A 22,184-nucleotide genomic window follows, 5' to 3' on the forward strand; every position below is an offset into this window, starting at 1 on the left:
ATCAAGAGTGCATGCTGTTAGCGTGATTTATGACATGTTGACCTTGATCACCTGGCCAAGGTAGTGCTTGTCAGGTTTCTCCACTGAAAAGTTATACTCCCTCCACTTCCCGTACTGTGGGACTTTTTTGGGGTTTTTTTTGGAGCACTTTCTTATGTTTCAGCCACTACAAGATGCTCCAGGATCATCTTGTATATTTCCTGCTCCAGTCCTGGAATCAGCCATTTTTCCAAAGAGCACTAATCCCCTTTTTCTGGAGGTTGGTATTAGAAACCAAGATCTGGGTGCTGGGTGTGCTCATGGCGTCTGGGCCCTCTCAGCTGACAGAGAAAGGAATTATATATATTACCCTTGTATATATACACATCAGTAAGTGTCTCTATATGTAGCCATTTGTATCTATAGTAAACTAAACATCAGTTTATACCTGTGCCTTTGACTCTGATTCATTACTGTATAGATTATTCTTCCCTATCTGTAAACTCCCACTCCAGTTAGGAGCCTGGCTTACACCTTCCATCATCCTTTTTCTTATTTGCTCATTTCTAGTATACCAGACTCCATGGAGTACAGAACTTATGTATGTTCCTTTGGCCTTACTTCCTAAAGACTGTTCATTTCCAAAGTTACTTAAATCAACACCGTTTCCCTTTACCGCCTTTGCTCCCTTGTTTCATACATTTGTAATACAGTTAGATTTGTTTTGGTCATATTCTGCATTCACTCGGGAACCCCCGGACCTCCTAAATGATTTTTTTCCCCCAAAATTTGCAGACATTAAGTTTCACTCTTTATGCTGGAAACATCTGTGGATTTTGACAAAGCCATAGTGTCATGTATACACAATTACAGTATCATACAGAGCAGTTTCATCACCCTAAAATTCCCCTATGTTTGCCTAATTCAGCTTCTTCTTGGCAATCGCTGATTTTTCTACCCTTGCTGTAGTTTTCCCTTTTCATTTTGCCAGAATGGTTGGAATCATACAGAATGCAGTCTTTTCAGGAGGGCTTCTTTCACTTAGCAATATGCATTTAAGTTCTCTCTCTCTTCCATTTTCATGGCTTGATAGTTTGCTGCTTTTTATCACTGAATAATACTCCATTGAATAATGTACCACAGTTTGATTATCCATTCACCTGTTGAAGGACAGCTTGGTTGCCTCCAGCTTGGGGCAGTTATGAATACAGCTTCTATAAATATTTGTATGCAGGTTTTGGTGTGGACATGAATTTTCAAAACAGTTGGATGAATACTTAAGAGTGTGATTTCTGGATGGTGTAAGACTATATGTTTAGCTCAGCAAGAACTACCAAACTGTCTTCCACAGTGGCTGTACCATCAGCATTCCCATCAGCAATGAATGAGCTCCTGTTGCTGGCATCCTTGTCAGCACTTGGTATGTGATTCCTTTTGGGTTAATATTTGAAAGGTGGAAGGTCGATGTCTTAGGTTAATTAATTTTTTCCATATGGATGTCCAATTATTCCAGAACCATTTGTTGAAAAGACTATCCTTCACTGAAAAGCTTTGCTCCTTTGTCAAAGATCAGTTGACTGTATTTGTAGGATATGTTTCTGAGATATGATCTGATTCTTTTCCATTAACCTGTGTATCCTATTGCCAATACCACATTGTCTTGATTACTGTAGCTTTGTAGTTAAGTCTTGAAATTGTATAGCATGAGTCCTCCAACTTTCTTCTTCTTCAGTATTGTTATTGGCTCTTCTAGGTCTTTGCCTTTTCAAGTAAACTTTATAATCGATTTGTCAATATCTACAAAGTAGCTTGCCAGGATTTTTATTGTATTGCACTGAATCTGTAGATCAGGTTGGGATGAATTGACATCTTGACAGTATTGAATCTTTCAATCCATGAACGTGGACTATCTCTCCATGTGTTTAGGTCTTCTTTGAATTCTTGCATCGAGTTTTGTAGTTTTCTGCATATAGATCCTGTGCATATTTTGTTAGATTTCTACCTAATAAAAACACCTTTTGCTATTGTCAGTGGTATTTACATTTTTAAAATTCCAGTTGTTCATTGCTGGTATTTAGGAAAGCACTTGTCATATTAACCTTCTGTCCTGCAGCCTTTCTATATTTGCTTATTCTGTAAGTTTTTGTTTGTTTGTCTGTTTATTGATTCTTTGGGGTTTTTCTATAAAAACAAGCATGTCATCTGTGAGCAAAGATAGTTTCATTTCTTCCTTCCCTATCTGTATACCTTTTATTTACTCTTCTTGTCTTATTACAGTAGCTACAACTTTTAGTATGATGTTGAGTAGGAGTAGTGAGAGGAGACATCCTTGCCTCGTTCCTCACCTTTGCAGGAAAGCATCCAGTTTCTCACCATTATGATGTTAGTTGTATTGTAGATACTCCTTATCACACGAAAGAGGTTCTTGATTCCTAGTTTGCCCAAAGATGGTTGGTTTGATTTTAACCGTGAATGGATGTTGGATTTTTGTGAAATCTTTTTCTGCATCGATTGTTATGATCATATGATTTTTCTTCTTTAGTTGGTTGACGTGGTGTATTACACTGATTGATTTGCAAATGTTGAACCAGCCTTGTATACCTGGATTAAGTCCCACTTGTTTACGGCACCTAATTCTCTTCATACATTGTTGGATTTGATTTGCTAATTTTTTTTGAGGATTTTTGCATGGGAGATTCTGGTCTGTAGTTTTCCTTTATTGTAAAATCTTTATCTGGTTTTGGTATTAGGATAATGCTGGCCTCAGAGAATGAGGTGGGGAGCGTTCCCTCTGCTTTTGTTTTTTTGAAAGAGATTGTGAAGGATTATTATCACGTCTTCCTTAACATTTAGTAGATTCACCAGTGAAACCATCTGGACCTGGTATTTACTTTTATTGGGCAGGTTTTAAATTATTGATTCAATTTCTTTAATAAATATAGGCCTATTCAAATGATTTAGTTCTCTTTGTGTGAGTTTTGATAACTTGTGTCTTTCAAGGAATTGGTACATTTCATGTAAGTTGTCAGATTTGTGAGTATAGAGCTGTTCATGGTATTCCTTTAGTATCCTTTTAATATCAAAGGGACCAGTGGTGACAACCTCTTTCATTTCTGATATTGGGAATTTGTATTGATATCTTCCCTCCTTTTTCCTTCCTTAGACCAGCTAGAGGCTTATCACTTTTATTGATCTTTTCAAAGAATCAGATTTTGGCTTTATTGATTTTTTGCTGTTGTTTTTTTATTTTGAATTTTGTTGTTTTTTTTTGCTCAATTTTTATTATTTTCTTCTGCTTTCTTTAGGATCATGTTGCTCTTCTTTCTGTAGTTTCCTAAAGGAGGAGCTTAGATGATTGATTTTCAGTTTTTTCCTCATTTCTAATTTATGCATTTACTGCTATAAATTTCTCTCTAAGCACTGCTTTTGCTACATTGTACATTTTTTTCTAAGTTGTGTTTTCATTTTTATTTAGTTCAAATATTTGAAAGCGTAAGACCTCTTCTTTGACCCATGTGTTATTTGCAAGTGTGTTTAATCTCCATATATTCGGGGATTTTCCAGCTATCTTTCTGTTACTGATTTCTAGTTTAATTCCACTGTAATTTGAGAATGCACTTTATGTGATTTTATATTCTGTTTAAATTTGTCAAGGTATGTTTTATGGCCCAGACTATGTTCTACCTTGGTGAATATTCCATGCAAGCTTGAAGAACGTGTATTCTATTGTGGTTGAATGGAATGTTCTATCCATGTCATTTAGATCCAGTTGATGGATCCTTACTGAGTTTCTACCTGCTTGATCTATCAGTTACTGCAAGGCGGGTATTGAAATCCCCAACTATAGTAGTATATTAATCTATTTCTCCTTACAGTTCTATCAGTTTTTGCTACATGTATTTTGATGCTCTGTTAGATGCACACAAGGATTGCTACGTCTTCTTGCACAGTTTACCCCTTTATCATTATGTAATGCCCCCCTTTATTTTGCTTGTTCTGAAGTCTACTCTGTCTGAAAATTAATATAGCTACTCCATCTTTCTTTTCATTAATGTTAGCATGGTATATCTTTCTCCATTTCTTTTTTTTTTTTTTTTTTTTTTTTGCGGTACGCGGGCCTCTCACTGTTGCTGCCCCTCTCCCGTTGCGGAGCACAGGCTCCGGACGCGCAGGCTCAGCGGCCATGGCTCACGGGCCCAGCCGCTCTGCGGCATGTGGGATCCTTCCAGACGGGGCACGAACCCGTGTCCCCTGCGTCGGCAGGCTGACTCTCAACCACTGCGCCACCAGGGAAGCCCTCCATTTCTTTACTGTGTCTCCCCCTCCTCCCCCAGTCCCTTTTCCTTTAATCTGACTCTTAATAAAGTGGGTTTCTTGGGGACAGCATACAACTGAGATTTAAAAAATTTTTTTTAATCCAGTCTGAAATCTCAGTCTTTTCATAGTGTGTTCAGACCATTCACATTGAAAGTGATCATAATATACAGTTGACCCTTGAACAGTGCAGGGGTTAGGGGTCCCGACCCTCTATGCAGTTAGAAATCTGTGTATAACTTATAGCTAGCGCTCCAAATACCATGATTCCTCCGGGTCTGTGGTTCCTCCCTATCCGTGGATTCGACCAACCAGGGAGTCAACAACCGTGGATCGTGTAGCACTGTAGTATGTACTATTGAAAAATATTCATGTGTTATGTGGACCTGTGCAGTTCACATCTGTGTTGTTCAAGGGTGAACTGTAGTTGGATTAATATCCACCATATTTGTTTTCATTACATTAAAAGAAGTCTCTGCCTTGTTTGGTTTCAATGGAATATTTTATGATTCCATTTTCTCTCCTCTTAGGATATCAGTTATACTTCTTTAAAAAAATTTTGTAGGAGTTGCCCTAGAGTTTGCAATATACATTTCAAACTAATCTAAGTCTGCCTTCAAATAACACTGTCTTATAACTGTGTTTTCAAATCTTCCCTCTGATCCTTTGACATTGCTGCTATTCACTTCTTCCATGTGCTGTGATCACCCAGTGCATTTTCACTATTATTACTTTAACAGTTATCTTTTAGATCAGTTACAAATAAGAAAAAGAGAATATTTTAGTTTGCTTTTTTTTTCTTCTCCAGCACACCACTTGCTTTCTTTATGAAGGCCTTAGTTCTGACATATCATTTTTATTTCTCTCTGAAGAACTTCTTTTAACATTTATTACCGGTTTGGTCTGCTGGAAATGTATTCTTTCAGTTTTTGTTTGCTTAAAAAATTCTTTATTTCTCCTTTACTTTTGATGAATAGTTTCACTGGATATAGAATTCTAGGCTGGTGTTTTTTTCTTTCAATGCTTTAAATATTTCATTCCACACTCTTGCTTGTATGGTTTTTAACAAGAAGTCTGCTGTAATTCTTCGTTCCTCTACGGGTAAGCTGCTTTTTCCATTCTGATTTTCCCTTTGTCTTTGGTTTCTGCAATTTGAATATGATATGCCTACACGTGTATTTTTTGGTATTTAACCTGTTAGATGTTGTCTGAGCTTCCTGTATTTGTAATTATCTTGGTGTCTGTAATTAGTTCTAGGAAATTCTCAGCCATTATAACTTTAAACAATTTTCTCTTTCTTCTTCTGGTATTCCGTTTATGTATATCTTAAACCTTTTAAAGTTGCTCCACAGTTCTTGGATGCTCTTTTTTGTCTTTTCATCTTTTTTTCCTCTTTGTATTTCAGTTTGGGAGATTTCTATTTACTTATCTTCAAGCTCATCTTGGCTGTGTCCAGTCTACTGATGAGCCCACCAAACACAGTCTTCATTCTTTTAGTGTGTTTTTGCTTTCTAGCATTTCTTTTTGACTAGTTCTTAGGGTCTCCATTTCTCTGCTACATTAGGTATCTGTTCTTGCATATTGTCTGCCTTTGCATTGGAGCCCTTAACCTATTAATCACAGTTATTTTAAATTCCTTGTGTGATAATTCCAAGATCTGTGCCATGTATGATGCCCATTCTGATGCTTGCAAGCTCTTCAGATCATGTTTTTTCTTGCCTTTCAGTATTCTTTGTTGAAAGCCAGACATGATGTGTCGGGTAGTAAGAACTGAAGAGTGGTTCTTTATTGTGAATTGTATGTTATTCTTACTATGACTTGGGCTGTGTTTAAGGTTTGCTGTAGGTGCCTATAGCTACAGCAGTAGGTGCCTCAGGTTTCAGGTTCCTCAGGTGTCCTGGTTTTGACCTCTTTTGTCTTTGGGCTCCTCCCCAGATGGGGTCTTGCTGTTCTTCCAGATGTCATCTGCTGTCTCACTAGAGCCTGTTGATATTGTGGTAATGTACAATTTTACCACCTGAAGTCTTCAAGGGGCACGAGCTCGCTGTATCCCCCTTTGGCTGGCAAAGCAATAAAGCTATTCTTTTCTACTTCACCCAAAACTCTGTCTCTGAGATTCGATTCAGCACCAGTGCACAGAGGCCAGGTTTTTGGCATCAGTACTAAGTAAAGTAGGTCAGAAAGAGAAAGACAAATACCATATGATGTCACTTACATGTGGAATCTGAATAAACATATCTACGTAACAGAAGCAAACTCATAGACATAGAGAACAGACTTGTGGTTGCCAAGGGGGAGGGTGGGACGGGGAGGACTGGCAGATGCAAACTAGTATATATAGGCTGGATAAACAACAGGGTCCTACTGTAAGCACAGGGAACTATACTCAGTATCCTGTGATAAACCATCATGGAAAAGAATATGAAAAAGAATATATTTTATATATATATATATATATATATACCGAATCACTTTGCTGTACAGCAGAAATTAACACAACATAATAAATCAACTATACTTCAGTAAAATTAAAAAAAAAAAAAAAAAGACTGCTTCTGCTCTGAGTTACTGGCCAGCCTGCCCACTTCCGTCTTTGGTTGCTCAGGGTTTTACCAAACGGAGCTCTGAGTTCTGGTGGGAGTGCCAGGTGTACATGTGTGGGGTGGGTGAGGGTCTTTAGTCCTTTTCTAGTCTCCGTCGGCCTCCTTATTACACCCCCTTTTTTGATAGGCAAACGTGTTTCATCAATCTTACACAAATGCAACCTTAACTCCACACTCTGCTCCCTTCCCCCCACCCGGCGTGTTTTATCAGAGCTCCCCTAAGCTGCTGCTTAGATTCTACATTAAAGCAGAGAGCTTTCAGGCCTCTCACTTTTCTGTAAGTCAGCAGCCAACCAGTAAGGAGGCAAAAATTGTGGGCAGCCTAAGGAATAGTTGCTCTAAAACCCACACACCCTTTCTCCCCTCTTCCCCTAAAGCCATTACGTGGGACAGATCGCGGTGAGTGTAGGGGTGGGGTGCGTGGACAGTCAGAGCCTGGATAGGATGAGGGGGGCATCTGCCAGGAAGGGGACAGTGGTAGCAACCAGTTTGTGTCGTATCCAGTTTTTCTCAAGGGTTGTGTCATTCTTTAAGGGTTGTGCCCTGCCCCCTTCCCTCCTGCCTCAAACCCGTTGGATAAAGTAGGAAAAGGTGAACCCAGACTGATAGGGCTGAAAGAATAAGTTGAAAAGTTAATGAGGAACAGAGTTTCAAAGTAATTCTCCACGGAGTGCTTGTTAATGACAAAGAGAAAGGAGACACCGCACAGACGGAAGCTTGGCAGACACCCTTCATCCACTGGTCAAAGGAGTGTTACCAGTAATGGGACAAAACAAAGTCTCCTGGCACCTGATAGGATGGGGTAAAAGGGATACAACACCACTTCTGTGACTCATTGCAAAGATGTATAACCTGAATCTAATTATGCTCTAATTATGATGAAGCATCAGACAAAACCAAACTATGGGACATTCTGCAGAAACTTGTGGCCCTTCCTCAGGGCCTGTTACGTAAGAATTAGAGGGTCTTAATCCTCTCAACCGTCTTGAGTTCTAGGCAGTAGAAGATGGGGCAGGAGCAGGTGTTGTCATTTTTTCCCTCTGCTGTCGATTCATGGTGCTTTTCATGACAACAGGATGGTAAACTTTTGTGTTGTGTGCTTCATGGTGTGTGAAGGACTTCGATATGTTTTCTTTTTTTTTCTTTTTTTTTTTTGCGGTACGCCGGCCTCTCACTGTTGTGGCCTCTCCCGTTGCGGAGCACAGGCTCCGGATGCGCAGGCCCAGTGGCCATGGCTCACGGGCCCAGCCGCTCCGCGGCATGTGGGATCTTCCCGGACCGGGACACAAACCCGTGTCCCCTGCATCGGCAGGCAGACTCTCAACCACTGCGCCACCAGGGAAGCCCTCTTTTTTTTTTTTTAATATTAATTTTATTTATTTATTTGGCTGTGCCAGGTCTTTGTTGTAGCAGGCAGGCTCCTTAGTTGCGGCATGCAGACTCTTAGTTGCAGCATGCATGCGGGATCTAGTTCCCTGACCAGGGATGGAACCTGGGCCCCCTGCACTGGGAACGTGGAGTCTTAGCCACTGCACCATCTGGGAAGTCCCTCAGTATGTTTTCTTATTTGCTTCTCACAGTTCCCTGCTGGATTAGTCTTCCACCTTTGCGATGATGATATAATAATAATAATAATAATAAAGGGCAACATTTAGGTAATACTTCTCATGGCCAGGTGATAGTCTGAGCCCTCTGAATGCTGCATACATTAACTGGTTTAATTCTCACAGTTACCTTGTGAGGAAGATACACTGTGGTTAGTCTATTTTACAAATGGGGAAACTGGGGCACAGAGAAGTTAAACACCTTGCCCAAGGTCACACAGCTGGAAGGTAGTGGAGCCACAATTCAAGTAAGGCCGTCAGCCTCTGGATCCCTAGCCTTTATTTACTGCATGCTGTGGCCTCCTGTACCGTGCCACTGGGGGAACCAAAGACTCAGCTTGCTTGGGTGGCTTGTCGGGGGCCCCTTGTTCACTCACTCATTGATTCTGCAAATCTGCGCTGAGTGGCCGCAAATGCCGGCCTCTGTTCCAGATGCTCTGAAACGGGACAAGGCAGCTAGATCTCCGGGCTTCGCGAGCTGGACACCAGGCCTGCTGCCCGGGGTCGAGCCTAGAGGCAGGACACGTGCGCGGGGAGCGGGTGGCTGCACGTGGGCTGCTGGCCTGTCTGTTCCTGTGCTCACGCGTGTGTTGTCCTCTCGTCTCTTGAAGGTCGCCTGGTGGGTGCCCTGGACGCGGTGCTGGATTCCAACGCCCGGGTCGCTCCGTTTCGAATTCTGCTCCAGGTCCCCGGCTCCCAGGTGTATTCTCCCATAGCATGTGGTGAGTTACTGAGTGGATCGGACGTTTACTGGGCCGTGGCCACGGGTGAGTTTTGTTCCAGGTGGAGTGTTCCCCACCTTGAGGTCTGGGCATGAGTATCTGCATGGTCGTGACGCTAGAAGGTAACTCCTTCTAGAACCTCATCTGCTGCCATGAGCTCTTTGTTCTTCCTTTCTTTTTTTGTTTTTCTTTTCCAACCATTGGAAGCGTGTAGAGGCTCTAAGCTTGGGCATCCAGGCTTTTGAGTGGCGTGTTGGTCCAGGGGGCTGTGAATCCAGCTGTTTTCTTCATCTTGTGTCTGACATAACACACGAGTCCGGGGCGTGTGCATATACCGTAACAGGGCAGGGGAGGCGTCTGGGGCTGGGTCTGTCTTATGCCAGCCTTCACCCTTGTTCCACGTGTGCACTGAATCACTGGACTGCTGAGCCCTACGGGAATTTAGAAATCACCTTCGCATCCTCTCCAGCTGAGCTTCAGTTCCTCCTGCATGCACTGTCCAATACTCCGCCTCGTCACTCCAGCTCCTCTGGGGCTGGGAATCGTTGCACCCTGAGAAGCCACTTCTATTAAAAAACAAAACCGGGGCTTCTCTGGTGGCGCAGTGGTTGAGAGTCCGCCTGCCGATGCAGGGGACACGGGTTCGTGCCCCGGTCCGGGAGGATCCCACATGCCGCGGAGCAAGTAAGCCCGTGCACCACAACGACTGAGCCTGAGCACTAGAGCCCGTGAGCCACAGCTACTGAGCCTGCATGACACAACTACTGAAGCCTGTACGCCTAGAGTCTGTCCTCTGCAACAAGAGAAGCCACTGCAGTGAGAAGCCCGCGTGCCGCAGTTAGAGAAAGCCTGCGCGCAGCAACGAAGACCCAATGCAGCCAAAAATAAATAAATAAAATAAATAAAATAATGTATATTAAAAAAAAAACCCAAGATGTGTCTTTTTAATTACACAAGTACTAAATGTTCATCCTTCAGAAATTAGAAAATAGGTAAGAAAGGAGGAGAAAGAAATCACCTATAACCTTTTATCTGGTGCTAATCAGTCTTGTGTCTGCGTGTGTGCCTCTCCACAGAGGTTTCTAGTTGTGTTTTTTTCCTCTTAACATTTTACTAATTACCATAAACTTTCATTGTCACCTCACATTCTTGAACAACATTGGATGAATTTTTTTTTTTTCCTGGAAAAAATACAGGAAAGTTTAAAGAAGAAAATTGTCATCCATATCCACCATTACTAACAGCTGTTCACATCTTGGCATGTTTTTCCAGTCTGTTTTTTTTTTTTGAACAAATCATTCTCTATTTGCATTAAGTGATGAAATGATGCACGCTCAATATAATCAGTTAATACTGGAAAGTACAGATAAGAAAATATATCTTGCCCCTCATCCTAGGCACCCAAGGGGACCTCCAGTGACACTGGGGTCACATCATCCAGACAACTTTTTTTTTTTTTCTTTGTTTTTTTTTGGCCACACTGCGTGGCTTGGGGATATTAGTTCCCTGACCAGGGATTACACCTGGGACCACGGCAGTGAAAGCGTTGAGTCCTAACCACTGGACCGCCGGAGAATTCCCAACACAACTTTTTAATGCATTTAGACGAGTCCGGGGATAGTTATGAAGAAGGATAGACGTGCTTTATAAAAATGCAGCTTGTCTGACAGTGCTAGTTTATGATAAAAATATTGTTTTTAGTGGATTTCAATAAAAGGAAAGATGCTGAAGTGAAACGAAAGAACTGTTAAACTTCAAATAAACCCCGAGCACTTACTTTCTAAAAGGTTCATTTAAGGTCAAGGGGAGAGATGTTTAAAAGCATGACAAGGTCAGAATTGTGGCTTTTGAAGACAGTGTTTCCGTTCTGGCAATGTTCATTGACTCCCCTCCTGAAGGACAGGGATGTCAGCGTTCTCATCCCTCCCCTGCTTCCCCAGGCTCTCATTTTTTATTTTTTCTAACATCTTTATTGGAGTATAATTGCTTTACAATAGTGTGTTAGTTTCTGCTTTATAACAAAATGAATCAGCTATATGTATACTTATATCCCCATATCCCCTCCCTCTTGTATCTCCCTCCCACCCTCCCTATCTCTCCCCTCTAGGTGGTCACAAAGCACCGAGCTGATCTCCCTGTGCTATGCCGCTGCTTCCCACTAGCTACCTATTTTACATTTGGTGGTGTATATATGTCCATTAGGCTCTCATTTTTAAAAGTCTTACTATTCATTGTACGTGGTAATTTCCATTCTCTTCTGTAACCACACTTTCCACCATTATTTGGCTCAGTTCTCTATGTAAATTGATTTAGTGCTTCCATCAGGTACAGCTTTCCCAGCACAGAGTCTTTTATTTTGGTTCCTGTCTTAATTGGCTATATTCCTGTTTTCTTCTCCTAATAACATCTCACATTTGCAAGTGTTTGTGCCTTGCTTTTGAACTCGAATGACACCTTGGCTGGGTCTGATGGGCTCTGGCCAGACTGTGGAGCTTGGTGGCCATCACTTCGGGGTCTTTCAGTATTTAAGTGGCAAAGGGAGAAATCTCAGTCTGGTCTGATTCCTGCCTCCGCCATTGTGGGTGATGTGCTTTTTGTGGGGATAACTGTTTTTTATCACTGAAGTTCAGTAGCATTAGTCCCTTTAGGAACTTGGTTATAACCTGTTACTCCCTTGAGCATATACCATGTTACATTTTTCTGCAACTCCACGTGCTCCTCCAGGACACAGATTGATTTCTCTTTTTTTTATTTTTGGCTGCGTTGGGTCTTCATTGCTGTGCATGGGCTTTCTCTAATTGCGGCGAGCGGGGGCTTCTCTTCTTTGCGGTGCGTGGGCTTCTCATTGCGGTGGCTTCTCTTGTTGCGGAGCATGGGCTTTAGGCACGCGGGCTTCAGTAGTTGTGGCACGTGGGCTCTGTAGTGGCTCACGGGCTCTAGAGCCTAGGCTCAGTAGTTGTGGCGCACGGGCTTAGTTGCTCCGCGGCATGTGGGATCTTCCCAGACCAGAGCTCGAACCCGTGTCCTCTGCATTGGCAGGCGGATTCTTAACCACTGCGCCACCAGGGAAGCCCCAGATTGATTTCTTTAATCATTTAAGGAAACGTTCTTTTTGTTTGTTTTTTATTTGTTTTTTTTTTGTTTGTTTTGTTTTTTGCGGTACATGGGCCTCTCACTGTCGTGGCCTCTCTTACTGCGGAGCACAGGCTCCAGACGCGCAGGCTCAGTAGTTGTGGCTCATGGGCCCAGTTGCTCCGCAGCATGTGGGATCCTCCCAGACCAGGGCTCAAACCCGTGTCCCCTGCGTTAGCAGGCAGATTCTCAACCACTGCTCCCCAGGGAAGCCCAATATGGTGTTTTTTTAAATTAAGGCATGTACATTGTTTGTTATTTAGTTTTTCATCTCCTCATGTTTTCTATTACTTAAATAGGTCTTCTTTTAAAATTAATTATCTATTTTATACATATTAGTGTATATATATATGTCAATTGGCATATTGACATATATATATGTCAATCCCATCTCCCAATTCATCCCCCGCTTCCCCCGCTTGTAGAGAACATGTAGATGTTCTCTACATCTGTGTCTCTATTTCTGCCTTGCAAACAGTTTAATCTGTACCATTTTTCTAGATTCCACATGTATGCATTAACACACGATATTTGTTTTTCTATTTCTGACTTACTTCACTCTGTATGACAGTCTCTAGGTCCATCCATGTCTCTGCAAATAACCCACTTTCGTTCCTTTTTATGGCTGAGTAATAATCGTGTATATGTACCACATCTTCTTTGTCCATTCATCTGTTGATGGGCATTTAGGTTGCTTCCATGACCTGGCTGTTGTAAATAGTGCTGCAATGAACATTGGGGTGCATGTATCTTTTTGAATTATGGTTTTCTCAGGGTATATGCCTAGTAGTGGGATTGCTGGGTCATATGGTAATTCTGTTTTTAGTTTTTTAAGGAACCTCCATACTGTTCTCCATAGTGGCTGTATCACTTAACATTCCCACCAACAGTGCAAGAGGGTTCCCTTTTCTCCACACCCTCTCCAGCATTTGTTGTTTGTAGATTTTCTGAAGATGCCCATTCTGACTGGTGTGAGGTGATACCTCACCGTAGTTTTGATTTGCATTTCTCTAATAATTAGCGATGTTGAGCAGCTTTTCATGTGCTTCGTGGCCACCTGTATGTTTTCTTTGGAGAAATGTCTATTTAGGTTTTCTGCTCACTTTTTGATTGGGTTGTTTGTTTTTTTTAATATTGAGCTGCATGAGCTGTTTATATATTTTGGAGATTAATCCTTTGTCTGCTAATTCATTTGCAAATATTTTCTCCCATTCTGAGGGTTGTCATTTCATCTTGTTTATAGTTTCGTTTGCTGTGCAAATGCTTTTAAGTTTCATTAGGTCCCATTTGTTTATTTTTGTTTCTATTTCCATTACTCTAGGAGGTGAGTCAAAAAAGGTCTTGCTGTGATTTATGTCAAAGAGTGTTCTCCCTATATTTTCCTCTAAGAGTTTTATAGTATTTCATCTTACATTTAGGTCTTTAATCCACTTTTTTTTTTGGTAATAAACTTATTTATTTATTTTGGCTGCGTTGGGTCTTTGCTGCTGCACATGGGCTTTCTTTAGTTACGGCGAGCGGAGGCCACTCTTCATTGCATTGCACAGGCTTCTCATTGCGGTGGCTTCTCTTGTTGTGGAGCATGGGCTCTAGGCATGTGGGCTTCAGTAGTTGTGACACACAGGCTCAGTAGCTGTGGCTCGTGGGCTCTAGAGCACAGACTCAGTAGTTGTGGTGCATGGGCTTAGTTACTCCGTGGCATGTGGGATCTTCCCGGACCAGGGCTCAAACCCATGTCCCCTGCATTGGCAGGCAGATTCTTAACCACTGCGCCCCCCGGGAAGTCCCTAGATCTTTAATCCATTTTGAGTTTATTTTTGTGTATGGTGTTAGGGAGTGTTCTAATTTCATTCTTTTACATGTAGCTGTCCTGTTTTCCCAGCACCACTTATTGAAGAGACTGTCTTTTCTCCATTTTATATCCTTGCCTCCTTTGTGATAGATTAGTTGACCATAGGTGCATGGGTTTATCTCTGGGCTTTCTATCCTGTTCCACTGATCTATATTTCTGTTGTAGTATTATTTCTGTAGTATTATTTCTATTATATTTCTGTTGTAGGCTTTGTAGTATAGTCTGAAGTCAGGGAGTCTGATTCCTCCAGCTCCCTTTCTTTCCCTCAAGATTGCTTTGGCTATTTGGGGTCTTTTGTGTCTCTATACAAATTTTAAGATTTTTTTGTTCTAGTTCTGTAAAAAATGCCATTGGTAATTTGATAGGGATTGCACTGAATCTGTAGGTTGCTTTGGGTAGTATAGTCATTTTCACCGTATTGATTTTTCTAATCCAAGAACATGGTATATCTCTCCATCTGTTCATGTCATCGTTGAGTTCTTTTATCAGTGTCTTATAGTTTTCTGAGTACAGGTCTTTTACCTCCTTAGGTAGGTTTATTCCTAGGTATTTTATTCTTTTTGTTGTAGTGGGGAATGGGATTGTTTCCTTAATTTCTCTTTCAGATTTTTCATTGTTCGTGTATAGCAATGCAAGAGATTTCTGTGCATTAATTTTGTATCCTGCAACTTTACCAAATTCATTGATTAGCTCTAGTAGTTTTCTGGTGGCATCTTTAGGATTCTCTATGTATAGTATCATGTCATCTGCAAACAGTGACAGTTTTACTTCTTCTTTTCCAATTTGTATTCCTTTTATTTTTCTTCTCTGATTGCCGTGGCTGGGACTTCCAAAGCTATGTTGAATAATAGTGGTGAGAGTGGACATCCTTGTCTTGTTCCTGATCTTAGAGGAAATGCTTTCAGTTTTTCACCATTGATAATGATGTTTGCTGTGGGTTTGTCATGTATGGCCTTTATTATGTCGAGGTAGGCTCCCTCTATGCCCATATTCTGGAGAGTTTTTATCATAAATGGGTGTTGAATTTTGTCAAAAGCTTTTTCTGCATCTGTTGAGATGATCATATGGTTTTTATCCTTCAGTTGGGTAATATGGTGTATCACATTGATTGATTTGCATATATTGAAGAATCCTTGCATCCCAGGGATAAATCCCACTTGATCATGGTGTATGATCCTTTTAATGTGTTGTTGGATTCTGTTTGCTAGTATTTTGTTGAAGATTTTTACATCTATATTCATCAGTGATATTGGTCTGTAATTTTCTTTTTTTGTAGTATCTTTGTCTGGTTTGGTATCAGGGTGATGGTGGCCTCATAGAATGAGTTTGGGAGTGTTCCTTCCTCTGCAATTTTTTGGAAGGGTTTGAGAAGGATGGGTGTTAGCTTTTCTCTAAATGTTTGATAGAATTCACCTGTGAAGCCATCTGGTCCTGGACCTTTGTTTGTTGGAAGCGTTTTAATCACAGTTTCAGTTTCATTACTTGTGATTGGTCTGTTCATATTTTCTGTTTCTTCCTGGTTCAGTCTTGGAAGGTGATACATTTCTAAGCATTTGTCCATTGCTTCCAGGTTGTCCATTTTATTGGCATAGAGTTGCTTGTAGTAGTCTCTTACGATGCTTTGTATTTCTGCAGTGTCTGTTGTAACTTCTCCTTTTTCATTTCTAATTTTATTGATTTGAGTCCTCTCCCTCTTTTTGTTGATGAGTCTGGCTAAAGGTTTATCAATTTTGTTTATCCTTTCAAAGAACCAGCTTTTAGTTTTATTGATCTTTACTATTATTTCTTTGTTTCTATTTCATTTATTTCTGCTCTGATCTTTATGATATCTTTCCTTCTACTAACTTTAGGTTTTGTTTGTTCTTCTTTTTCTAGTTCCTTTAGGTCTAAGGTTAGATTGTTTGAGATTTTTCTTGTTTCTTGAGGTAGGATTGTATTGCTATAAACTTCCTTCTTAGAATTGCTTTTGCTGCATCCCATAGGTTTTGGATCATAGTATTTTCTTTGTCATTTGTCTCCTGGTATTTTCTGTTTTCCTCTTTGATTTCTTCAGTGATCTCTTGGTTATTTAGTAACATATTGTTTAGCCTCCGTGTGTTTGCGTTTTTTACGTTTTTTCCCCTGTAATTGATTTCTAATCTCATAGCTTTGTGGTCGGGAAAGATGCTTGATATGATTTCAGTTTTCTTAAATTTACTGAGGCTTGATTTGTGACCCAAGATGTGATCTATCCTGGAGAATGTTCTATGTGCACTTGAGAAGAAATCTGCTGTTTTCGGATGGAATGTCCTGTAAATATCAATTAAATCTATCTGGTCTGTTGTGTCATTTAAAGCTTGTGTTTCCTTATTAATTTTCTGTCTGGTTGATCTGTCCGTTGGTGTAAGTGAGGTGTTAAAATCCCTTTCTATTATTACGTTACTGTCGATTTTCTCTTTTATAGCTGTACCATTTGCCTTATATATTGAGGTGTTCCTGTGTTGGGTGCATATATATTTATAATTGTTATATCTTCTTCTTGGATTGATCTCTTGATCATTATGTAGTGTTCTTCCTTTTCTCTTGTAACATTCTTTATTTTAAAGTCTATTTTATCTGATATGAGTATTGCTGCTCCAGCTTTCTTTTGATTTCCATTTGCATGGAATATCTTTTTCCATCCCCTCACTTTCAGTCTGAATGTGTCCCTAGGTCTGAAGTGGGTCTCTTGTAGACAGCATATATATGGGTCTTGTTTTTGTATCCATTCAGCGAGCCTTTGTCTTTTGGTTGGAGCACTTAATCCATTTACATTTAAGGTAATTATTGATATGTATGTTCCTATTACCATTTTCTTAATTGTCTTGGGTTTGTTTTTGTAGGTCCTTTTCTTCTCTTGTGTTTCCCACTTAGAGAAGTTCCTTTAGCATTTGTTGTAGAGCTGGTTTGGTGGTGCTGAATTCTCTTAGCTTTTGCTTGTCTGTAAAGCTTTTGATTTCTCCATTGAATCTGAATGAGGTCCTTGCCGGGTAGAGTCATCTTGGTTGTAGATTCTTCCCTTTCATCACTTTAAATATATCGTACCTCTCCCTTCTGGCTTGTAGAGTTTCTGCTGAGAAATCAGCTGTTAACCCTATGGGAGTTCCCTTGTATGTTATTTGTTGTTTTTCCCTTGTTGCTTTTAATAACTTTTCTTTGTCTTTAATTTTTGTCAGTTTGATTACTATGTGTCTCGGCGTGTTTCTCCTTGGGTTTATCCTGCCTGGTACTCTCTGCACTTCCTTCACTTGGGTGGCTATTTCCTTTTCCATGTTAGGGACGTCTTCAACTATAATCTCTTCAAATATTTTCTCAGGTCCTTTCCCTCTCTCTTCTCCTTCCAGGACCCCTGTAATGCGAATGTTCGTGCATTTAATGTCGTCCCAGAGCTCTCTTAGGCTGTCTTCATTTCTTTTTTCTTTATTTTGTTCCACGGCAGTGATTTCCACCATTCTGTTTTCCAGGTCACGTATCCGTTCTTCTGCCTCAGTTATTCTGCTATTGATTCCTTCTAGTGTCGTTTTCATTTCAGTTACTGCATTGGTCATCTCTGTTTGTTTGTTCTTTAATTCTTCTAGGTCTTTGTTAAACATTTCTTGCATCTTCTCGATCTTTGCCTCCATTCTTTTTCTGAGGTCCTGGTTCATCTTCACTATCATTATTCTGAATTCTTTTTCTGGAAGGTTGCCTATCTCCACTTCATTTAGTTGTTTTTCTGGTGTTTTATCTTGTTCCTTCATCCGGTACATAATCCTCTGTCTTTTCATTTTGTTTATCTTTCTGTGCATGTGGTTTTGCTTCCACAGGCTGCAGAATTGTAGTTCTTCTTGCTTCTGCTGTCTGTCCTCTGGTGGATGAGGCTATCTAAGAGGCTTGTGCAAGCTTCCTGCTGGGAGGGACTGGTGGTGGGTAGAGCTGGGTGTTGCTCTGGTGGGCAGAGCTCAGTAAAACTTTAATAGGCTTGTCTGCTGATGGGTGGGGCTGAGTTCCCTCCCTGTTGGTTGTTTGGCCTGAGGTGACCCAGCACTGGAGCCTACCCAGCTCTTTGGTGGGGCTAATGGCGACTCGGGGAGGGCTCACACCAAGAAGTACTTCCCAGAACTTCTGCTGCCAGTGTCCTTGTCCCCGCAGTGAGCCACAGCCGCCCCCCCCTCGCCTCTGCAGGAGACCCTCCAACACTAGCAGGTAGGTCGGGTTCAGTCTCCTATGGCATCACTGCTCCCTCCCCCTGGGTCCTGATGTGTACAGTACTTTGTGTGTGCCCTCCAGGAGTGGAGTCTCTGTTTCCCCCAGTCCTGTCGAAGTCCTGTAGTCAAATCCCACTAGCCTTCAAAGTCTGATTCTCTGGGAATTCCTCCTCCCGTTGCTGGACCCCCAGGTTGGGAAGCCTGACGTGGGGCTGAGAACCTTCCCTCCACTGGGTGGACTTCTGTGGTATAAGTGTTCTCCAGTTTGTGAGTCACCCACCTAGCGGTTGTGGGATTTGATTTTATCGTGATTGCGCCTCTCCTACCATCTCCCTGGGCTTCTCCTTTGTCTTTGGATGTGGCGTATCTTTTTTGGTGAGTTTCAGTGTCTTCGAGTTGATAATTGTTCAGCAGTTAGTTGTGATTACGGTGCTCTTGCAAGAGGGAGTGAGCACACGTCCTACTCTGCCATCTTGAACCAATATCCATTGTTTATTTAGACGTAATGCTATTGCACACTTAACAGACTATAGGATAGTGTAAACGTAACTTTTATAGGCCCCGGAAAATCAAAAAATTTTTCGACTCGCTTTACTGTGCTGTCTGCTTTATTGCAGTGCTCTGAGCCCAGCGCACCGCATCGCTGGGGTGTGCCTGTAATAAGGAATTGTTGCATCCAATGGATGTACATTTATACGACCTTTGATATGTATGTTTCCCAACTGCCGTCTGTAAAGGCTGCAGCAGCTTACGCTGAATCCCCACCACCCCTGGCAGTGTCGTTGTTCTCAGCAGATTTAATTCTTGGGCCATTCTTTCTGTTGAACCAAGATCTGCTTCCTTGAACCATAAAAAGAATGAAATAAAGCCACTTGCATCAACATGGATGGACCTAGAGATTATCATACTAAATGCAGTAAGCCATACAAAGGCAAATATATGATATTGCTTACATGTGGAATCTAAAAAAATGATACAGATGAACTTATTTACAAAACAGAAACAGACTCACAGACATAGAAAACAAACTTATGGTTACCAAGGGGGAAAGGGGGGTTGGGAGGGATAAATTGGGAGTTTGGGATTAACATATACACACTACTATATAGAAAATAGATAAGCTACAAGGACCTACTGTAATACACAGGGAACTACATTCAATATCTTGTAATAACCTATAAGGGAAAAGAATCTGAAAAGAATAGAGACATACATATATGTATAACTGGATCACTTTACTGTATACTTGAAATTAACACAACATTGTAAGTCAACTAGACTCCACTTAGAAAATAAATTAAAAAGATCTGCTTCCTTTGGTTTCCACTTGAGTAGGTGCTTGCCTTGGACGTGACCCATGGCAGGTCTGCAGATGCTTCATTTTCCTCTGTCCTTTTGCCCACAGAAGGTCCGAGTAGGCAGTTGTTCGTTCCAGTGCCTCTTTTCTTGGGTTAGGGAAGAGAGGACGGGAAAGGGATTTGTGACTCAGGCTTGTGGTATTGATTTAGGTACTTAGCCCTCTTCTGGGAGTCACTTGGGCATCTTGCACAGTGATATTGACTCACCACATTTAATATTTTATTGTGTCTTGAGCATTGAGAAAGGCTCCCTGCCCAGGGTTTTGCGTCTCAGATAAAGCACAAACAGGAGCTGTAGGAAAGCCCTGGGCGGCACCAGGACGTGGTAGGAACAGGAAGCGTGGCCCACGGGAATGATTTATATCTTCACTTGTCTCTGGCTGCTCACGCGGCAGTATGGGGAGAATTTCCATAACTTTTTCTATTTCTTTTTAAGCAGAGGTGGAAGAGCTGGGCAGATAATTTCGTGGGTGAACATGATTATTATTTGGCAACAGAGATCTGTGGGTGGCTGTGGTGGGAAGGAGAGAGAAGTTGCTATTACTAGTATTTTGTTAACTTACATGGATCAAAGAATCCCAAGGCTTTATAAAAGGGAAATATTAGTAGAGCTGAGTACTGGAAGGACTCAAGGGCCGGAACGGAGGAGGCTGTTTGAAGGTTTCCCTTTTATTTAAATGCTTACCTGCCTCATGAAAATCAAAGTTTTCTCAGAGTCGTGCTCACTACTGACCCTCCAGTGCCCAGGGCAGAGCCTGGAGTGTGGTCAGCTCAGTAAATAGCAGTGGGTGAATGAGGGGTAAAGTATGCAAGAGAAGGTCAAGGGCTCAGCAGTCAAGACTCCTGTTTGTAGGAAAGGGAAGGAAGGTGGTACGTGTAATCACAGATAAGACTTCATGGGCCCTTTCTGAGAAACCAGGGCCAGGGATAGCCCAGGGCTATTTGAGCCTGAGCTCTGTAACCAGCCACCACCACTGAACAGTAGAAGAACTTGCAAAACCGGGGTCTTGCTTGCTTTCTTTCTTTTTTTATTTTATTTTTTTGTTTTTTTTGTTTTTAACATCTTTATTGGGGTATAATTGCTTTACAATGGTGTGTTAGTTTCTGCTTTATAACAAAGTGAATCAGTTATACATATACATATGTTCCCATATCTCTTCCCTCTTGCGTCTCCCTCCCTCCCACCCCTCCAGGCGGTCACAAAGCACCGAGCCTTACTTGCTTTCTTTAAAAAAAAAATAAAATAAAATTTTTTTTATTGTGGTAAAATATAAGATTGACCAGCTTAACCATTTTTTTCTTTCTTTTTCTTTTCCATTACGGTTTACTATAGGATATTGAATATAAGTCCCTGTGTTATACAGTAGAACCTTGTTGTCTATCTGCTAATCCCAGACTCCTGATCCATCCCTCCTCTACCCTCCTCACCCTTGGCAACCACAAGTCTGCTCGCTGTGTCTGTGAGTCTGCTTCTGTTTTGTAAATAAGTTCATTTTTATCATTTTGTTAGACTCCACATACAAGCACTATATGATATTTGTCTTTCTCTGGCTTACCTCACTTAGTATGATAATCTCTAGGTCCATCCATGTTGCTGCAAATGGCACTATTGCAAATTTTTTTTATGGCTGAGTAAGATTCCATTGTATAAATATACCACATCTTTATCCATTCATCTGTCGATGGACACTTAGGTTGCTTCCATGTCTTGGCTGCTGTGAATAGTCCAGCTTAACCATTTTTAAGTGTACAGTTCAGAGGCATTAAGCACGTTCACACTGTTGTGCTATATCGCCACCATCCATCTCTAGAATTTTCACCTTCACACGTGGAAACTCTGTACCCGTTAAACACTAACTCCCCATTCCTCCCTTCCCCAGACCCTGAAAACCACTCTCTGCTTCCTGTCTCTCTGACCTTGATGACCTTAAGAGCCTCCTGTAAGTGGAATCTTGCAGTGTTCGCCCTCTTGCGGCTGGCTTATCTCACTTAGCATAATGTCCTCAAGGTTCATCCATGTCAGAAGCTGGAGACAAATTAGGAAATAATATGCAAATGATTAAAAAGTTCAAAAAAAAAAAGATTCATCCATGTCATGGCGTGTGTCAGAATTTCTTTCCTTTTAAGGCTGAATAATGTGTGTCTGCTTTCTTTTTGAAATCAGATAGGCAGTGATTGGTGCACGGGTAGGAACCAAGTGCACGGTGTGTAGAACCAGGAAAGGAGACTCCTGGGAGGCAGCCCCTAGTCAGGGACAGGAGGGGAGGGGAAAATAGCAGGGAGAGGGGATCAGGGACGGGGCTCCAGCCTGCAGGGGGCTCGGCCTTTGACCGAGTTGACACCTAGGCTGCAAAGAGCTCTTTGGGGCCCTGGAGGAACAGGACGCTGTCGCCGTTTCTCTGTGTCTGGTGGCCT

At 41.5% G+C, this 22,184-nt stretch overlaps 1 protein-coding gene across 9 annotated transcripts in view; it reads left to right on the top strand.

Moving 5' to 3' along the window:
• TBC1D8 (TBC1 domain family member 8) overlaps positions 1–22,184 on the top strand; it is a 121,795-nt gene that overhangs the window by 31,759 nt on the left and 67,852 nt on the right. For 6 of the 9 annotated variants that reach the window (XR_012325575.1, XM_073791028.1, XM_073791027.1 and 3 more), the window contains exon 2: positions 9,112–9,267. The exons of 1 other annotated variant lie outside the window; for it this stretch is intronic. Coding sequence is in view for 7 of the 8 variants with exons in the window: in XM_073791028.1 (XP_073647129.1) it covers positions 9,112–9,267 (156 nt within the window). In the remaining variant the exon portion in view is untranslated. The remainder of the gene's footprint in view (positions 1–9,111; positions 9,268–22,184) is intronic. 2 more of the 9 variants (XM_019931208.3, XM_019931211.3) reach the window with 1 other exon arrangement.

This window comes from Tursiops truncatus, chromosome 14 (genome assembly GCF_011762595.2).
Source record: "Tursiops truncatus isolate mTurTru1 chromosome 14, mTurTru1.mat.Y, whole genome shotgun sequence".
In the NCBI taxonomy this organism is placed as follows: domain Eukaryota; kingdom Metazoa; phylum Chordata; class Mammalia; order Artiodactyla; family Delphinidae; genus Tursiops; species Tursiops truncatus.